Raw genomic sequence first — 18,045 nt, forward strand, 5'->3', positions numbered from 1 at the left:
ACAAAGCTCTACATCTGCATTTAATATTCCAGACTAACCAAATGTAGTGTTTCATAGTCTAAGAAACCAAGTACCTGAAGAAAAAAATGAAAGTTTAAATGTTTTGCATATTAGATACGCATATTAGTCTTATGACACCAAACAATCACTCTTCAAGGAATAATCATGATGATATATATGCATAAGAGGGCAGAATTAGGCTGTACAAGGCGTCATAAATCTGGCACATTTGTTTGTTTCAGTACTTGACTAAGTAAACTAAATGTTCTTTTAAATAGATGCAAATCAAACCTTAAAAAAAAAAGGAAAACACACCACCATATTTCCAGGAATTTACTATGTAAAAGGCAAAGATAAAAATATTTTCACATAGATAGCTCTAATAACTTGTCAACAAGGTTGATGCTAAATCTTCAGCATTGCAACACAGTCTCATTGACAGAGTTACTTTCAGTTAGCAAAATAAACCGGCTGTTGGATACATGATATTGCCAGAGAAGTTTTAGCCTCATCATTTCCACTTTCCCACTGCAGACTCTAAGACTGACAGACCAGGATGACAAAGATTTTGCCTAGGGAAACCAGACTCTCTCTTTCATTAGTTTACCCAAAGTTTTCCAGCATCACTGATAACATTTTGTTTTGAATGTTCTGTGGTTTTGACAAGGTGTCAACAGTTTGTTGAGAAGTACAAAGTGCAAACAAGAAAACAATGCTTTAAAAAAAAATGCAACTGAACTAAACAGAAAGGGAAAGGAGATGAAAGAAAAAGTATAGCTATAATTAGAGTACTTTCTCTCTTGTAAATATCCCAACTTTGACAACGATCAATTAACACACCTAATGAAAATTTTTGCTGCTTTAAGCAAATGAACACCTCATTCTTCTCCATCAACTCTGCAGAAATCACATATATGTATTAACAAAATCTATCATTTTTTTTTCCCTTGAATTCTGCTCCTGTAGATGACAGCCTGTGTGCTTTAGCCTAGTGACAGTTTTTGGTCTGACAAAATTGCAAGAAAACTAACAACACATAAGGGCTATTAGGTAATTGACTTATATGGTCACTGATGGTTGTGTTAACACTTTCATAGGACTAGTAAAGAAAGCTCAAGAACTTGTTTCCCCAGGCTCTGTACGGCCAACAGATCATGCCTGTATCCTGCAAGTGACTCTCCCTACAATTTTAACAGCCAGTGTAAATCCATTCCAAAATATCTTAAACCAGAATACAGCGATATCCCAAGAACGAGGTAGAAGAAAGGTGATACATAAGATACCTCAATAACAAAGCAAAAATTGCATTTCAGTATGAATTAGAAGGTGTTAATTCTGCAGAGCTGATTTAGAAACTTCCATAAAAAATATGTCTACATGCCTCTGTATAGGCTATGGAGTACTACATGAAATTATTCAAATTTATTATATCTCATCAGAAAATGGGCAAATCCCTCCTTCATGTGTTTCCACCCTCTTTTTTTGTGCCCAACTACTTCAACCTACGCTGTGTCCTCTCTACTGCCAGGTGACTCAGCGACTCGTATGTCATGTTACCCATCATGTCTAACTTCTGCCATCACTGCCATGATGGAGAGAGGGAGAGAGGGAAAGGATGTTCTAAGAGAAGACACTTTTCAGCACAGCAATCTCCTATCCTTGGCTCTCCTGAAAACTGCCATTGTTAAGCAGAGAGAGGCTTAACTTGCCACCTCAAAGTCTCCGTTTATTACTATGTGAACACAGAGTACCTCTATTACAGCAGGTCCTAGTTTGAGTGTGTGACTCTTCCAACCTTAGTGTCCTGTACATTTTTTGTATGCAACCACTAAGTACAGTCTGCAGTGCACATTTTATGCAAACTAATTTATGAGCTCCAGCACATCTACATTTCAGCTTGGTTTACTCAGCTTTCCTGTCTCTCTTTATAACTCCACTATCTTTCCTACTTAATGAAACTCCGTTTCAAAATCCTCTAGCTACATTTGAGTTTTCATTGCACAAAAATAGAGAAGCTAAGCAATGCTTGTTAAAACCATGTGACATACATTATCCTTATGTGTACTACTTACTTTTTGTCTGCTCTAATTTCCTTTTCCTATCTCCATCCAGATTAGAAAAGACAACTGCATTTAAGGAGATAAATACTTCCCTGATGTAATACATTTACCAGGTTAAATTTATAACAATTAGTAAAATACACAGGATTATCTAAAAACTCAGTTAAATGAATGAAATGCATTCTGTTTAAATGCAAAAAGCTTCAGGGCAGATTCATATCAGACTGCAACTTGCTTTTCCTCCACCTCCAATTATCATTACTCTGTCATAGTCATAATAATACAAGGCATTCAGCATTTGTCAGCTAAATCCTGGGAAAGTACTAATTGAGACAGTCTATGTAGATGAATATCCAATATCTATAGTTAAAGTGGGAAAAAAACCTCAACAAAACAAAACAAAACCAACAAAAACCAAAACAAAATACTGTTTCTTCAATATCTTTGTATGGACTATTTCAGAAAAGTCAGGCTCAATCCTTCCTGAGCAGTCTAGTCTTTACTGTCTTCAGCTGAATTCTGCTTTTTTCATTGCTTTGAGTTGAGCAGTCCCACAATGAATAAAGTTTGCTTTCCCTTGATTACTATATTTTTGAAACCTATTGTTAAAACTGTGCTTACAACCTATGGTCCTTACTCCTTTTGGAGTTTCAGAGATTCTAATCCAACATGTAGATGTAATCACAGTAGTAAATATGATTTCTCAGTGTACTGAGGGATGTACTTCTGTCCCTTGAAAAAAAAAAGCAAGAAATTTTCTTAAGCTAGGATGATCTCTCGTATACATATATGTATGTATATGTGCATACATATTTACATATATACACATATATATTAAAACCCACATATTTATACACACATTTTTTTTTATGTCTCTTGGTTTCTTCCCGTAAGCTACCTAATCTTTTTGAAACAGTGTCTGATATTTTGGTATCAAAGGAGTTGTAGCCCACATTCATCTAAACACAACTATGTTTTCAAATGACGTTATTTTGCTTTTAAGCTCATTATTTTATTCTCTTAAAGAGAAGCTTCAAAAATAACATGACATTTCCTGTAAGCAAAAACACAGCAATACCAAAACAGACCACTACATTCACAAAGAAAATTTTCCACTTTCTAGTTTCAAATAACAAGTGATAACAATATAAATAAAAATATCTTTGTGTAAGATATTTTCATGACCCTGATTCTGGTGTCTCTGGCAGTGGCAGCCCCTAGAAACAGAAGGTCTGGTGTCTGCAGAATGGGAGGTCTCCCAGCGCTAGGAGAGGTGCTGGTCAAAGTCTCATGCTTATTCATATAGCTTTCAACAGACATTACATGGAGAAAGGGGATTCTGCTGATTAGTTTTCCACTTACGTTGCAAAGCTCTACTTTAGAAACCGATAATTTATTTTCCACTGTTTTTTCCACGAGGTTAGGTCAGAGAAGTTTTATGTTTAATAAGACCATCAGTGCCTCTATAGTTGCTGTCTATTATATTTTAGCTTTATTTATTAATATTAATCAGCAGTTTTCAGCAAGTTTGAGGATTTTCTGTTGAGCTTATGATTCAAGAACTTTAACTTGCACTTGACATGCTGCCCACTGGCACCTTTCTGGAAGGAAGGGGCTAAAGTTGGGACCTGAGAAGGGGTCAAGTCGTGGATTGGGATTGATTCCTCCATCTTGTCAGGTTCAAGTTTTTTGTACAGAAGGGTTTTGAAACACATGCTGAGTAATTACATAACACTGTAGAGAGGATTAATCTTCCCACTTCACCACTTGAATCCATGTAAGCACATGCTGTAAACAGACTCCGAGCCTGCCCACTGAAAAGAATTACAGTAACCCTGTCAGATTCTAACCTTTTAATTACTTAACTGCTCTATAAAATCAGACTGCTTTTGCAATTCCCAAGCCAAATTAGTGAGAGGGTTCAACAGACAGTGCTAATATGAGCCTCCTGCTGCTCTTTCTAAAAACTATGGACCTAATGCAAGAAACTCACTGCAACTGTCAACACAGGAGATGGCAACTAGTCTGCACCATGATCCAGTATGTGGATTTGGGGATCATGAAAAATATAAGGAAATGTCAGGAGGAGGGAGGCAGATAGTCATCAGGAGAAATGATCTTTCTTTAACCAAAGAACAGCCTAATTCATGGTGAAGCACAGGGACACAAGTCAACTTTTAGCTAAAGCTTGATTTAAACCTCATAAAAATAAAAGGCAGTCTATCAGCAGCCTCAGTGTGGCCATTAAATTGTGAGAAAATTTGAAGAGTGACCAGTCTGATGTAGTACAAACATCCCACTAAAAAATAAATACCTACATCTCTTCCTAAAAATGAATGTGTAAAAAGTAGCATAATCAAATATATCCTAAAAAAATTAAAAAGTGCATACAGCATTACTAACAGTCATTCATATTAAGTGCAGCTGGAAGCCCAGAATGCCTGTGTGGACACACTAATCTGTAAACATCTGTAAGCAATGAAGGGTCCGTCACTTTGTAACAATGCAGTAAGCAGCAGGAAACTCTCATACAGATTTATTTACTTATCAATGTGTTTCTAGGAGAACAAATCTTTTCTCAGTGAATTACGCTTTTAATAAATCATGTTGTTATTGAAAGAAGCTATTAGTCAATGTCATCGTGAGTGCCACCAGAACAAAGTATCACCGCTGTCAGTTAGTAAGGAACAGTCTTGTTGATGTCTCATTAAATTACAGCAAAAGATCTCAGCTGTTTTAGATCACATTGCACACAGGGGATTTTACTGCTTTTTTTTTTTTTTTTTTTTTTTTTTCCTTCTTCTAACTGAAGTTCATCCCCTTATTTGTCTCCTCACAGGCTTTTGCTGACTGCTTCACCCATGGCTCTGCAGAGTTTACGTCAGGGCTCTCTGGAGGAGCAGAAGTCTGCCCAGTCTTCCTCTTCTGCTGCAGAAGCTGGGACTGTCTCTAAAACATTTACACAATTCAAGGCTACATATTACCTTTCATCAGAGGATGTGGGTAAATCAGATGAAGTCTCTGAAGAGGAAAGGAGCCAAAAAATTCCCTCTTCTGTGAAACAGAGGAAAATAAGGACATGCCTTCTGTCTACATCCACAACCACACTGCTTTTTTAAGAGAAGGATTTCCCCAAGATCAATGAAACTTCCTCATGCCTACTGAGCTATATGGAAGCGGGGAAGAAAAAAGAAAGAAAAAGGAAGAAGGAAAAATGAAAAAAAAAAGATGATGTATTTATAAATATAAAAATAATTGTTTATGGCTCATGTAATTGCAATTAGATATTGACTAATATTAGATATTCTGTTGGAGGGAAAACACAACAAGGCATAAGCAATCCAGGAGGTTCCTGGAATGCATCGATGATAACTTCCTTCTCCAAGTGATAGAAGAGCCAATAAGGAGAGGTGCTATGTTGGACCTTGTTCTCACCAACAAGGAGGGTCTGATGCAGAGCGTGAAGCTCAAGGGCAGCCTTGGCTGCAGTGACCATGAAATAGCAGAGTTCAAGATCCTCAGGGCAGTGAGGAGGGCACACAGCAAGCTCACTACCTTGAACTTCACAGAAGAGCAGGCTTTGGCCTCTTCAGGGATCTGCTTGGTAGAGTACCAATTGGTTAAAGACCTGGAGGGAAGAGGGGCCCAAGAACTTTGGTTTGTATTCAAGAATCACCTTCTCCAAGCTCAGGAGCAATGCATCCCAACAAAGAGGAAGTCAGGTAAGAATGACAGGAAGCCCGCATGGATGAACAAGGAGCTCCTGGACAAACACAAACATAAAAAGGAAGCCTGCAGAGGGTAGAAGCAAGGACAGAAAGCCTGTAAGGAATACAGAGAAACTGTCTGAGCAGCCAAGGATCAGTTTAGAAAGGCCAAGTAGAACTAAATTAGTATTAAATCTGGCCAGGGATGTCAACAAGGAAAACAAGTAAAGCTTCTACAGGTAAATCGGTGATAAAAAGGAAGGCTAAGGAAAATGTGGGCCATCTCCAGAAGGAAGCAGGAGACTTGGTTATGGGGATATGGAGAAGGCTGAGGTACTCTTATGACTTTTTTGCCTCAGTCTTCACTGGCAAGCACTCAAGCCACACCACCCAAGACACAGAAGGTGAAGGTGGGGACTGGGAGAATGAAGAACTGACCACTGTAGGAGAAGATCAGGTTTGAGACCATCTAAGGAACCTGAAGGTGCACAAGACCATGGGACCTGAAGAGATGCATCCGCAGGTCCTGAGGGAACTGGTGAAGTGGCCAAGCCACTATCCATCATATTTGAGAAGTCATGGCAGTCTGATGAAGTTTCTGCTGACTGGAAAGGAGGAAACATAACCCCCATTTTTTAAAAGGGAACAAAAGGAAGACCCAGGGAACTACAGGCCAGTCAGTCTCACCTCTGTGCCCAGCAAGATCATGGAGTGGATCCTCCTGGAAACTCTGCTAGGGCACATGGAAAATAAGGAAATGATGGGTGACAGCCAACATGGCTTCACTAAGGACAAATCGTGCCTGACAAATCTGATGATCTTCTACAATGAGGTAACAGCATTCGTGGATAAGGGTAGAGCAACTGACATCATCTACCTGGACTTCTGCAAAGCATCTGACGCTGTAGTGCACAACATCCTTGTCTCCAAATTGGAGAGACATGGATTTGACAGATGGACCACTCGGTGGATAAGGAATTGGCTGGATGGTCGCACTCAAAGAGTTGTGCTCAACAGCTCAATGTCCAAGTGGAGAGCAGTGACAAGTGGCATTCCTCAGGGGTCAGTATTGGGACTGGCGCTGTTTAACATCTTTGTTGGTGATGCAGACAGTGGGATTGAGGGCACCTTCAGCAAGTTTGCTGATGACAACAAGCTGTGTGGTGCGGTCGACACGCTGGAGGAAAGGGATGTGCCATCCAGAGGGACCTGGACAGGCTGGAGAGGTGGGCCCGTGTGAACCTCATGAAGTTCAACAAGGCCAAGTGCAAGGTCCTGGACAAGGGTTGGGGCAATCCCAAGCACAAATACAGGCTGGGCAATGAGTGGATTGAGAGCAGCCCTGCAGAGAAGGGCTTGGGGGTATGGGTGGATGGAAAACTGACTATGAGCCAGCAACGTGTGCTTGCAGCCCAGAAAACCAACCATATTCTAGGCTGCATCAAGAGAAGTGTGGCCAGCAGGTCGAGGGAGGGGATTCTCCCCCGCTACTCCATCTCCTGAGACCCCACCTGCAGTGCTGTGTCTAGTTCTGGGGACCCCAACCTAAGAATGACATGGACCTGTTGGAGGAGGTCCACGAGGATGATCAAGGGGCTGGAGCATCTCCCCTATGAGGATGGGCTGAGAGTTGCAGTGGTTCAGCCTAGAGAAGAGAAGGCTCTAAGGCCTTCTTTAAGTACTTCTTTAAGTGCTGGCCTTCCAATACTTAAAGTGGGCCTACAGGAAAGATGGGGAGGGACTCTTTATCAGGGAGCGTCATGATAGGATGAGGGGTAGTGGTTTTAAACTGAAAGAGGGTAGATTTAGATTAGATATAAGGACTAAATTCTTCACTGTGAGGGTGGTGAGACACTGAAACAGGTTGACCAGAGAAGTTATGGATGCCCCCTCCCTGGAAGTGTTCAAGGCCAGGTTGGATGGGGCTTTGAGCAACCTGGTCTAGTGGAAGGTGTCCCTGCCCGTGGCAGCGGTGTTGAAACTGGATGATCTTTAAGGTCCCTTCCAACACAAACCACTCTATGATCCTATGATTATCATTATATCAATTTTTCAGTATTACTTGCTCTTCTTATTCCCCTCCTCCTGTATTTTGTACTATAATTTAGATAATGTGAGCAACCCAGCCACAAAAGCTTTTTAGCTTTTTTATTTTTAGGCCATGTTTTCAAGGCAGGGCAGGAGTGAGATCACATTGCTATGAACTATCCTGTCAAGTAACTTCTCAAGGGACTTCCTCTACATTGGTAACTAGACGTCACTAAAAAATTGATTTTTCCGTATGGAATTTTTTTTTTTTTTCAATTAGAAAATTCTATTAAATGCCTCTTCTCTAACTGCTGGGCTTGAAGTTTCCCAAAGACATGGTGGATTTCAGGAGATTGTTAAAGCAGGAAGTCAGTTCATATTAAAAAGGTACCATATGACTTCCATGCTTCAAAATGCTACAGGATATTTTCAGACAACCATTAAAAGTAGGTATTTAAATTTCTTGTTGGAAAAAAGGGATACAATTTCTGCAATGAGAAAATATTTTTTGTAAAGAAAAGCTTTAAGAAAACCCAATTTTGTTTCATTTTAAAGGAAATTAATTTTCCTTAAATTTCTTTAAAATTAATTAAATCTTCTATAATTTTAAATAAGATTAAACTCATCATCTAAAAAAGCTTGCTTTGTTTGCTTAGCGCAAGTCATGTATTAACTGCAAATAATGTAATGTAGTCTTTGTTATCCTGTAGCCAAATTATTCAACTGCAACTGTGGCAGAAGCTATAGATGATGCCTCATGGCTTGAGGCTTATTTCATTTGCCTGTGCCTGTCATTGCAGCTTATATGAGAACGCTATTACACCAAGACTTCAAATGGCCTTTTGCTGATGATATCCAGTAACTCAATCAGAGGCTCTACCTTTCACCCTTTCTCCTCTCATATTCCACTCATCTGAAATAATACCTTGGTGTTGACCTTCCAGATAAGGATACACAGTTATTAAAACACATATTCTCCTACACTGATGAAAAGAGCCCAAATACCTTGATTTAATTCTACTGACTCTTAAATTCGTGACTTTGTAAGTTACTTAGCAAATCTTTAAAGGCCAAGAACTACAAGACACATGCCCAAGACATACCTCAGAAAGTGTTTAAATTGGTTTACACATAGAAAGTGACAAAGAGTCCCTTGAGTCCCTGTTGTCTACCACAAATCAAGCAAACTCTGCTTGCAGCCGAGTCCTAAGGCAACTTGTGATGGTGGTCCCAGCAATACCCACTTGCTCCAGTCCTCTTACAGCAGAGATTTTTAATTGCCCTCAAAAGCCTAAGCAAACAGCCCTGTTGCTGGGGTGCACAGATACAATGGAGACCACAGTAAAGCCTCTCAAACATCTGTAAGTCAGAAGTAGCCATCGCTGATTACATAGTCTTTCACACAAGTTACACATACACAGAAAGATGTCAATTTCCTTTCAATGAAGGAAGGTTGTAGGACTACTGCAGGTCTTAAGAGCATATGTGGAAGAACAGACCTCTCTTAAAATACTACAAACTGATTTTTGAGACATAGGAAATGAGTCTGATGGGGTCATAAGGGAACCAAGGTATGACCTTCTCAGCAACTGAAGATGAAGAGCTTAGACTGGACTAAGTCAATGATTATAGGGCTTATTGTAGCATGATTTTAGGCTGTAACAGAAAAAGAAAAAATCCACACTGCTGCTTATTTGTACATCAGTTTGGGGAACTGTGAAGACCTCATTCTACATGTACTTGTTATTGACAAATTTCTGCAGTGGTTTGGCACAAAGAAAAAGAATGGTTTCTCTAATTGCAGTTCCTCAGCATAGTGTCCATCTGCTTTTAGATTACTCTAAAAAAGAGATCCAGTGAGTTCTTTTCTCACAACTCACTTGAATTCAAAAAGTTTACTTTGTGTTTTCATTATCATAACTGACAACTTTAATTTGTTGCAGGTGTTTTAAAGAAAGTGTAGAAATAATAAGAGGAAAAAAAGTTTACATAGCTTAACTGATTTTTTTAATTTTAAAACTTTCTGAAGATGGCAACAATCATAAAATTCCTTGTCTCTTGCTAGTTTCCTTTTGTATTTGCCTTCAAAAACCCAATATAGTTCTGATGAATGAAAATTTAGAAACTGAATGAGGAATCAGATTAAATGCTGAAACTGTGATGAAAAGTGTATTTTGAGTGGGATTTTCAAAAGACATCTCTCTCTGAAGCTGCTTCCATAGTTCTGTGCTAATATGGTAGAAGATATCCTGGATGAGAAGGTACAGCCAGCTTATCCTATTCTAAGGATTCATTAAAATTTCAAAAGGAAAAACACATATAGAGAAAAGTTCCTACCCACTACTAGTTGTTCCAGGAGGATTGTTTTCTAGTTTGGTCAGAACACAACCGCTGAAGATCATCCTTCTGTTAAGATCCAAACCCAAATGACGACGACAATGAAATCCTGCATTTTATCCTCCAGACAGGTAATCCGTTTTATTCAGCTTCCTACCTAACTCCTTGCATGCCACTCTTACTTGCTGCAGTGTCAGCTCAGAGTAGTCTGGAACTTCCATGAAATTGCATGTGGGTTGCTGGAGTTGCTTTAGTTATAACAATCATTCCTTTAACTAACAATTACTGAGGAGAAGTGCTATGTGGCTTCTTTAAATGATGGTTAAGTAACTGTGAAGGGCCCCATATTCAAGCTTACTAAATTCAGATCAAAACTAGTAAGAGCTTTAAGTCCCAAGCTTGAATCACTGCTTGTTTAGAGTGAATAATCTAATTTAATGTTAAAAACTAAATCAGTTTTAAACTAAGTTTAAATAAAATTCAAAATACTAAAAAATGTGACAATTAAGAAATCAACCCATATTCGGTTTTGGAAGCTTGAATTTCTTTCCAAAAAGATAAGACACAGACAGGGGAAAAAGAAGAAAAAAAGATTAATTACAAATTTCAAGCTTCTACATTTTAGATCAAATACAGAAGAAACTGTGAATAAGTTATTTTGTTCATACATCCATTTCCCTCATAGTTATTTCTTATCATAATGTTGTACTCATTATTAAGTTTTAAGAAGTATGCTGAGAGACGTCAATCTTTTCTGTGAGCTCAGAATTATCCCGGAAGCTGAACTTCTATCCCTGAAGATATCCGTGAAAGTGTTCATTTGGTCTTGTAGTTAGGCTTACAGAGCAAGGCTGTACCTCTGAAGTGTGGACTAAAGCCAGATACCTAGTTTCACTCTAAAGTCCTAAAGGGGACAGTGAAATGTAACCTGGTGATGAATAGACATGGTTAGTTATTTGTCTCCCACTGACCCATGATCCTGGCATTACACTAGACACTAGCCTAACTGACAATTATTTTCAATATCAGGTAAGCCCGAACGTATCCACACAGTCATTTTGGGGCCATAATTCCCAAAGTTCTTACATTTTTAAAACATTTCTCTGCAACAAAGACATTTTATTTTTCTTTTTTTTCCTGTCAATGTTGAATAAGCCTAACAGCTTTAGAAGTTCAATTTTTCTTCTAAAAAAACCCAAACTCAAAACATTTAGCTAAAATGGATGATTTACCAAATTTGGTGTCTGTACTTTGCAGCTCTGTTGAAAAAACAAGATTATTTTTTAAGATAATTTTTTCTTCTATTCAAGAACAGTCTCATGTTATTTTAATACCTATTTATTTCTGTTTCCCAGTGGTACAGAAATACATGAAAATGAAAAACATAATAGGCAGTCTGGGAAATTTATTCATACTCAGAAAATGTCTTGGAATGGCTTCCAGTCAAATTATACACAGGGATGCAAATAGGATGGATTGTGGGAATTCTTTTATCCTAAACAATTTCTCTTTATCTATTTATCTGTGGTTCAGCTGCTTCACTGAAAAGCAAATTGACCTGTAATCTCTTTCTGCCTGCATTAATCATATCTATTATAGGTTTGAAACACCCCTTCATAGTGAAAAGGAATTACAATTTATCATTCAGGACCAAGACAGTTAAATAAATAAAAGAAGTAAAGCTAAAACATACACATACATTGAAATATCTTCTCGCCGTGCCCACTTATCATGATAAAATACTGGAGAAAAACAGCTCATCTTTCCAGATTAAGATCATTTTTTCCCTATATTCAGTCATGATTTACAAATTTGAAACTACTTTCTTTGAATATCCTTCCTGAAACATGAGTTCAAGGAACTACGGGAGTATCTTCTAAATTCTAAAACCCAACAAACAACAAACACACACACCCCAGGTCTTCCCAAAAAGACAAGAGGAGGCAACATTTAGCAGCATCTTCAGAGTCACTTCAAAATTTCATACTGTGAAAAACAGAGGTCATGAAGACAAGCCAACTAAGCAACATTTCTATGTATGTCAGGGAAAGTGAAGCTGCCTTCTCTTAACACACTAGATCACTGACTACCTTCTTGTCAATACACAGTTATTACTTTTGGAAAATAACTTTTTAAACTATTTAATGTAATAGTAATAATATTTGAGACGAAATGTTTCATTAGTAAAGAAGAGCACAAGTAGGCTCTATGAGGAAAACATGTGGCCTAAACATATGCCTAGAAATTCCAGCCATACAATGAAACAGAAGGTGATACCCCACAGGCACCCATGGATCCATTGAGCCCATGGATCATTAAGCACATGTGAAGGCTCCTATGGCACTGGGGTGGTTGCAATCCTGTCAGTATCTCACAGTTAGTGTCACCTATTTGAGGATCACATGAATAATAGCAGTGTAAATGCTTACCAAATAGATACACTGAAGTAGCCCGATATAAATGAAACAAGTTGATAAGTGTGCATCATGGGGTGCTTTCTTCCATGGCTCACTCATCCTGACTTTGAAATGGTCCTTATAAATGCCTTACCACAAGAGTGAAAGCTTTGGCGGTACAACTTGAAATTTACCGAAGCCTGGAAACTTTTTTATGTGACAACACATACGTAAACATAAATTTTACTTAGAGTACTTAACCACTTTTGAAATTCATTATTATTGTGTTTATATATAGTGACTGTGGAGAACAAGTCACTTGGATCATTCAAACCTCTGAGCATTTTATTTATGGGACTGAAAATTTTACATAGCCACTGTCTACCTTATGGTGAGTATTTTTTAAATTACAGTTTCACAAGAAGGGGTAAGAACTTCAATATACGAAAAAGTAGAAAATGCAACGTCATACTGAGTGCAGGTAATACAGTGTCTCACAATGCAGTTTAGGAACCTGAATTTCTTTTATGCGGCTTTATAACTTGTCATATACCTATGTAAAATCAGTAACACTAACATAAACATAGTTTCAATGTGTACACAACTGTCTTTATTCAAATCTAATCTTGTAGGTCTGATTATGGACATAAAAAATCATTACACAGAAATGCATATTGTATATTATATGCATGAATACTAAGTTTCATTCTTTGGGACTAACAAAACAGGAAAGAAAATCTTACCATTCTTCTTATAGAACATGATTTCTCCTTTGAATTCTACCTTCTCCTCCAATGATTTCTCAATTTGAAGAATCATCTGCTCATTTGTTTCAGCACCAAGTAAAAATTTACAGCTGCAGCTCTTCTGCATGACTTCAGTTCGTGCAAATCCAGCAAGCTCACAGAAGCCATCTGAGCAGTAAACAATAGGGAATCCCTTAGCCACCTGAGCATTTGCAAGAATGAAGTTGCTATCTGTAGAAGAACACAAAAGTAAAACATGAATTACAGTCTGAATTCTATATCATTTGACATAAGACTTCCTTTAGCTCCATAGGAAGGCACAAATGGACATACATTTAAAAGCAAAGTCCCAATTGCCTGCAAACAAGAATGTAACTTCTGTTTTTAGACCATTAGTCTAAAATGAAATCAAGTCTAACAGTCCACGGAACACCTTGATACAATGGTTCCTCATGGATATGTACAGCTTGCCTCATTACATCCCCAAGCAATAATTTATAACTGCCTCTGAGATGGATATTAGCACATTAAAACAATGACTTGACCAAAGACTGGTGTCAAACATGGCAGCTTTTGAGAAATTTCAAAGGTGCTGTGTTATGTTGCCACTCAGACTACTTTGCAGTCTGAACAGACACAGCTATATCTTAAAAAAAATCTAATCCCTCTATGCTCTCAATAAGCTAAAGCTAACCTTTATCAACACTCAAACTAATTTCTATTATATAATTTTGCAAGGGAATCCTTAAAAGTAAGGTTGAAGGACATTTGGAAGCTACATGGAATTGTTTGTCCTTTGTTTTCTCTTTTTCTTTTTTTTTTTTTTTTTTGTGTGAGGGAAAAAGATTTAATCTAAAAGCACTATCAGCTGTCTTCCAGAGCCCCAACATACTTCTCCCCTATGAAAGAGGCATATCAAACATTCACCATCCTGTTACACCTTAATGCACTTTATAATTTTCCAGTGTGTGTAAGATGCAACTATCATGTATGATAAATTCAAGAACTGACACGGACATCAATCAACAAAAAACAATGTTCTAAATTGAGTTCAAATCTTTGCCAAATTTTGCAGCCTAATAGCTCATTTCCACCCCTTTCTGAAGTGTCTTTGAAGGTTTTGTGCCTTAGAGTCTCATCTTCAGTTTACGTCAGCAGCTCTAGCACTTTATAGTTTTTTTAAATTAGCATGGAGATCCTTTCCAAATAATATATGAAGTTTTCACATAGTTTTTTTGTGCATATTTCCTTATCTTGAAGTGAAAAAAAAAAAAGTTTTATGGTAGGAATCTGTCTACATTTCACATTGACAGAGGAAAGACTATTTTTTTGCCTATTGCTTATTAAGGAATGTTTACCTTACAGCTTGCTAGCGGGAGTTTAGGAGCAGTCTAGTCCCAAGACAGATACCTCTCATTTTTCAGAACTATGTGCATGTGGATTCATGTGTATGTATTAAGGGAAAATACTATTAACTAACTGAGAATCCGCTGATAAATATTCATAAATTTAAAGAGAAAAAATGAACTATTTTAATGGAAAACTCAGGCTGATATGCCTAATCCCCATACAGGGATATATTATTCATGAATGGGGAAAGGAGGAACAGAATTCATAAACTAAAATAGAGGAAAAATAGGTCTGTTTCAGCCTTAACTGTCACAAGAGTTCTACATCCATGAAATTCCAGCAACTTCAGCTATGTTACTCTTTATTTACCCAAGGGATAAAATACTATGGCTGATACTGCTAAGATTTCAGTATTTTAAAGGTAATGCTGAGGTTTATTAAATGATCGATTTGCTCTTCAGACTTTATTTCAATTACTCACCTTTTGCTTAAATCTAATTAAAGTCTTTCAATAAATGATTGTTATATTAAAACAGATTTTTCTCATTTACAAAATAGTGTGATTTAAAAATGCATTCTGGTTCAGTACAGAGGTTGACTTAGCCTATCATTTTTATTTGCCTAACTAAGGAATAAGTATTACCATTCATGCACTGACATGATACTCCCCCTGTCAACACAAAACAAAATCCCAACACCACCAGAAGAATTAAAATCATATGCTTGCAGTGCAGTTTAATGACAGTGTTGCATCGTAAAACCTGCGGTTCATACTTTCCAAATGCATCTGTAAGCTATCAAATGAATTTACTCCTGGGTTTCTTATTGTTTAAGATATAATTATGTGACACAAAGACTTTTTTTTTTTTTTTTTTAAATTCTAATTGTTGTAAATTGCATGAGACAGAATATGAAATACCAAAAGGACAGAAAGGGTAAGGAGGATGTTCTCAGAATGCAGGAGTGTTTGAATATAATCATGAACAGGAATACACTGGATCTTGCAAAGCATATCATGATTTTATGAAAAATTTAAGATGGCTAAACTCTACTGTCAGAGTTTGTACATCAAAACAAACCCAGAATACTTTTGGTTACTTTAACATTCATAGAAGAAGATAATTTACTTTGAAAAGCCAATCCAGTGCCAGCTAGAATAATTAACATCAGCAGATGTCTGATAAGGCTTGTAAGACTAATTTTGCTGAACTTTGAGTACAACAGTAAAGCACCATCTTCAGGAAAATACAATCAGAAATATATTTCTGTTTTTCTTGAGCTTGAAGTTCAAATCAAATGATGAAAGATGTGCTTACAATCCCAAACTAGTAGACTAAGGGACATATTTAAATAATATATTGAAAAAATTCCTTGTAATATTTAAGGATCAAGCAACATAATTTTGTCCAATAATTACCTGTTTCACCAAATTCTTCAGTATAATATTTATTAAGTGATAATTAACATTTACCTATTACACAAAACATTTGAAAAAAAAATCTTAAAATATACTGGTTAAGTTTATTTACTTCTGTAATTTATTTTCATAGCTTGGAATCTTTTATATCACTTGCTATTCGTAGTGCACATGAAGCACCATAAAATATTTCAAAAAACAAGAAATGAGAGTGAAATTTTATCATTCAGGCTTCAGTGTGACACAAATAAAAACCCCATCATTTAATTCTATGATCTTCAGTGATAGCTACCTGGATCTTAAAATCCAGAGTAGGAAGAATGAAATTTTTTTTAGAATAATTTATTAGAAATCCATGGACTGGAAGACAGCACTTTTGCTTATCTTTGAACTTACAGTAGGAAAGTTGCAATGAGTGGTACAAACTTATTGGTCTGTATATTTTGGTATGTTTATGTGTAGATTGTGACACTTCCATTATAATAAAGATGACTTTGAATTCCATATTATTCCTTTCAGTATATCAGCCTGAATATTAAGCTCTTTTATTCAGGTTGATTGATCAGGAGACAGAACTAGATTACTGATAGGGTGTTTTGTTGGTTGTTTTTCTTTTCTAGAGAAGAAAACACATTCAAACTAAAATTACGATCTATTGAGAAAGATGTAACCTTGAGCCTCTGGGACTGTTTCAGAGTACAGGGCCTTTGCAACAACAGAGAACTGCTGCAAATCTGCATACGATCTAAAAGAACAGATTTTGACAAAACCATGAGTAGCACTCTTCAGTTCAGAAATTAAGGGCTGTAGGTCTGTGCGAAATAAATAAAATTATTCAAATTATGTATTTGTATATTAGCTTTCGATAAAAATACTTGGATGTATGTTCAAGCCTGCATGTGATGTGTAAAGGATGATTTAAAAGTGCTTCTGAAAGATGAGATAAGAAGCCTAGACAAAAAAAATCCAACAACATTCACAAAGTTTTCCTTCAGCAGTAAATCAGCAGAGATGGATTAATATTACAGAGGTATTGCACAACTCTTCAGCACAATTTAAAAGCAGATTTGTTTCAGCCATGCTTCTTTTCCTTTAAGCTCATTTTCTATGAAGATCAAATGACTTTTTCACATGAAAATTCGAAGGAGGACTATTAGGAGCTTGCATGCCTGCATTTGCTTTGGAAGCAGGACATATTGGAGTGGATAGGACATTTATCAACAGAAGACTTGCATGGTTTCCAGAAACCTCTGCCAGACATATAGCATAAACTTGGAGACAATTAGAGGAGCTGAACCAGAACCATGCTAACTACACCTTCAATCACAGGCTTACACACCGTCACCCTGTTTCAATGACCTCATACCCAAAAATTATAACCTAAGAAACAGAACAAATTTATATCACATGCCATCTGATACAGAGAGATAGGTTTGTTAAACATCCCATGACAGAGTTTTAGAATTGAGATAATTAAAGGGAAAAGGCTATTATGCAATTCTCTCTTCATAATTAATGTACACAATTTATCTGACTGTTTGTAATGAGACCATGTTACAATTAAAGTCAGCACTCCCTTGATAAATCTTGCTGTCATCTTATTTAGTGAAAAATTACAAAAGGGTTTTTTCTTTAATACTGTAGTTATGACTGCTATAAATCTCATCGTCGTGCTTCCCCAGCTCTTGTAACAGTTCTTTTCAATCAAAGCCTAGATGGTTTCTGCAAGTCTTCATCTTTATCAGTGAAGAGAACATCTGAGTTCTTGTGCAACTCAGCACAGCCAACCATCATTATAATTTTAAATATTAAATTACTTATGAATTAAAAAGGAAGAAAACCTACAAAAGAAAAAAATCCCTAGCAATCAAAGAAGCTGCATTAATTAAACAAGTGACTCACATAGTTACTCTATCAAATAAAGAACGGTCCGTAATTCTTCTGGATCAAAGGTTTTACTACATTTAGGTTTGATTCCATAGTTTCTACATGGGCAACTTAACA

At 36.9% G+C, this 18,045-nt stretch overlaps 1 protein-coding gene across 2 annotated transcripts in view; it reads right to left on the reverse strand.

The window, feature by feature from the left end:
* The window catches only part of KCNH8 (potassium voltage-gated channel subfamily H member 8), a 193,585-nt gene that overhangs the window by 120,458 nt on the left and 55,082 nt on the right, over positions 1 to 18,045 (reverse strand). For both annotated transcript variants that reach the window (XM_074861308.1, XM_074861298.1), the window contains exon 2: positions 13,272 to 13,505. In XM_074861308.1, the coding sequence (XP_074717409.1) occupies positions 13,272 to 13,505 (234 nt within the window). The remainder of the gene's footprint in view (positions 1 to 13,271; positions 13,506 to 18,045) is intronic.

Source organism: Strix uralensis, chromosome 1 (assembly GCF_047716275.1).
Source record: "Strix uralensis isolate ZFMK-TIS-50842 chromosome 1, bStrUra1, whole genome shotgun sequence".
NCBI classification, from domain to species: domain Eukaryota; kingdom Metazoa; phylum Chordata; class Aves; order Strigiformes; family Strigidae; genus Strix; species Strix uralensis.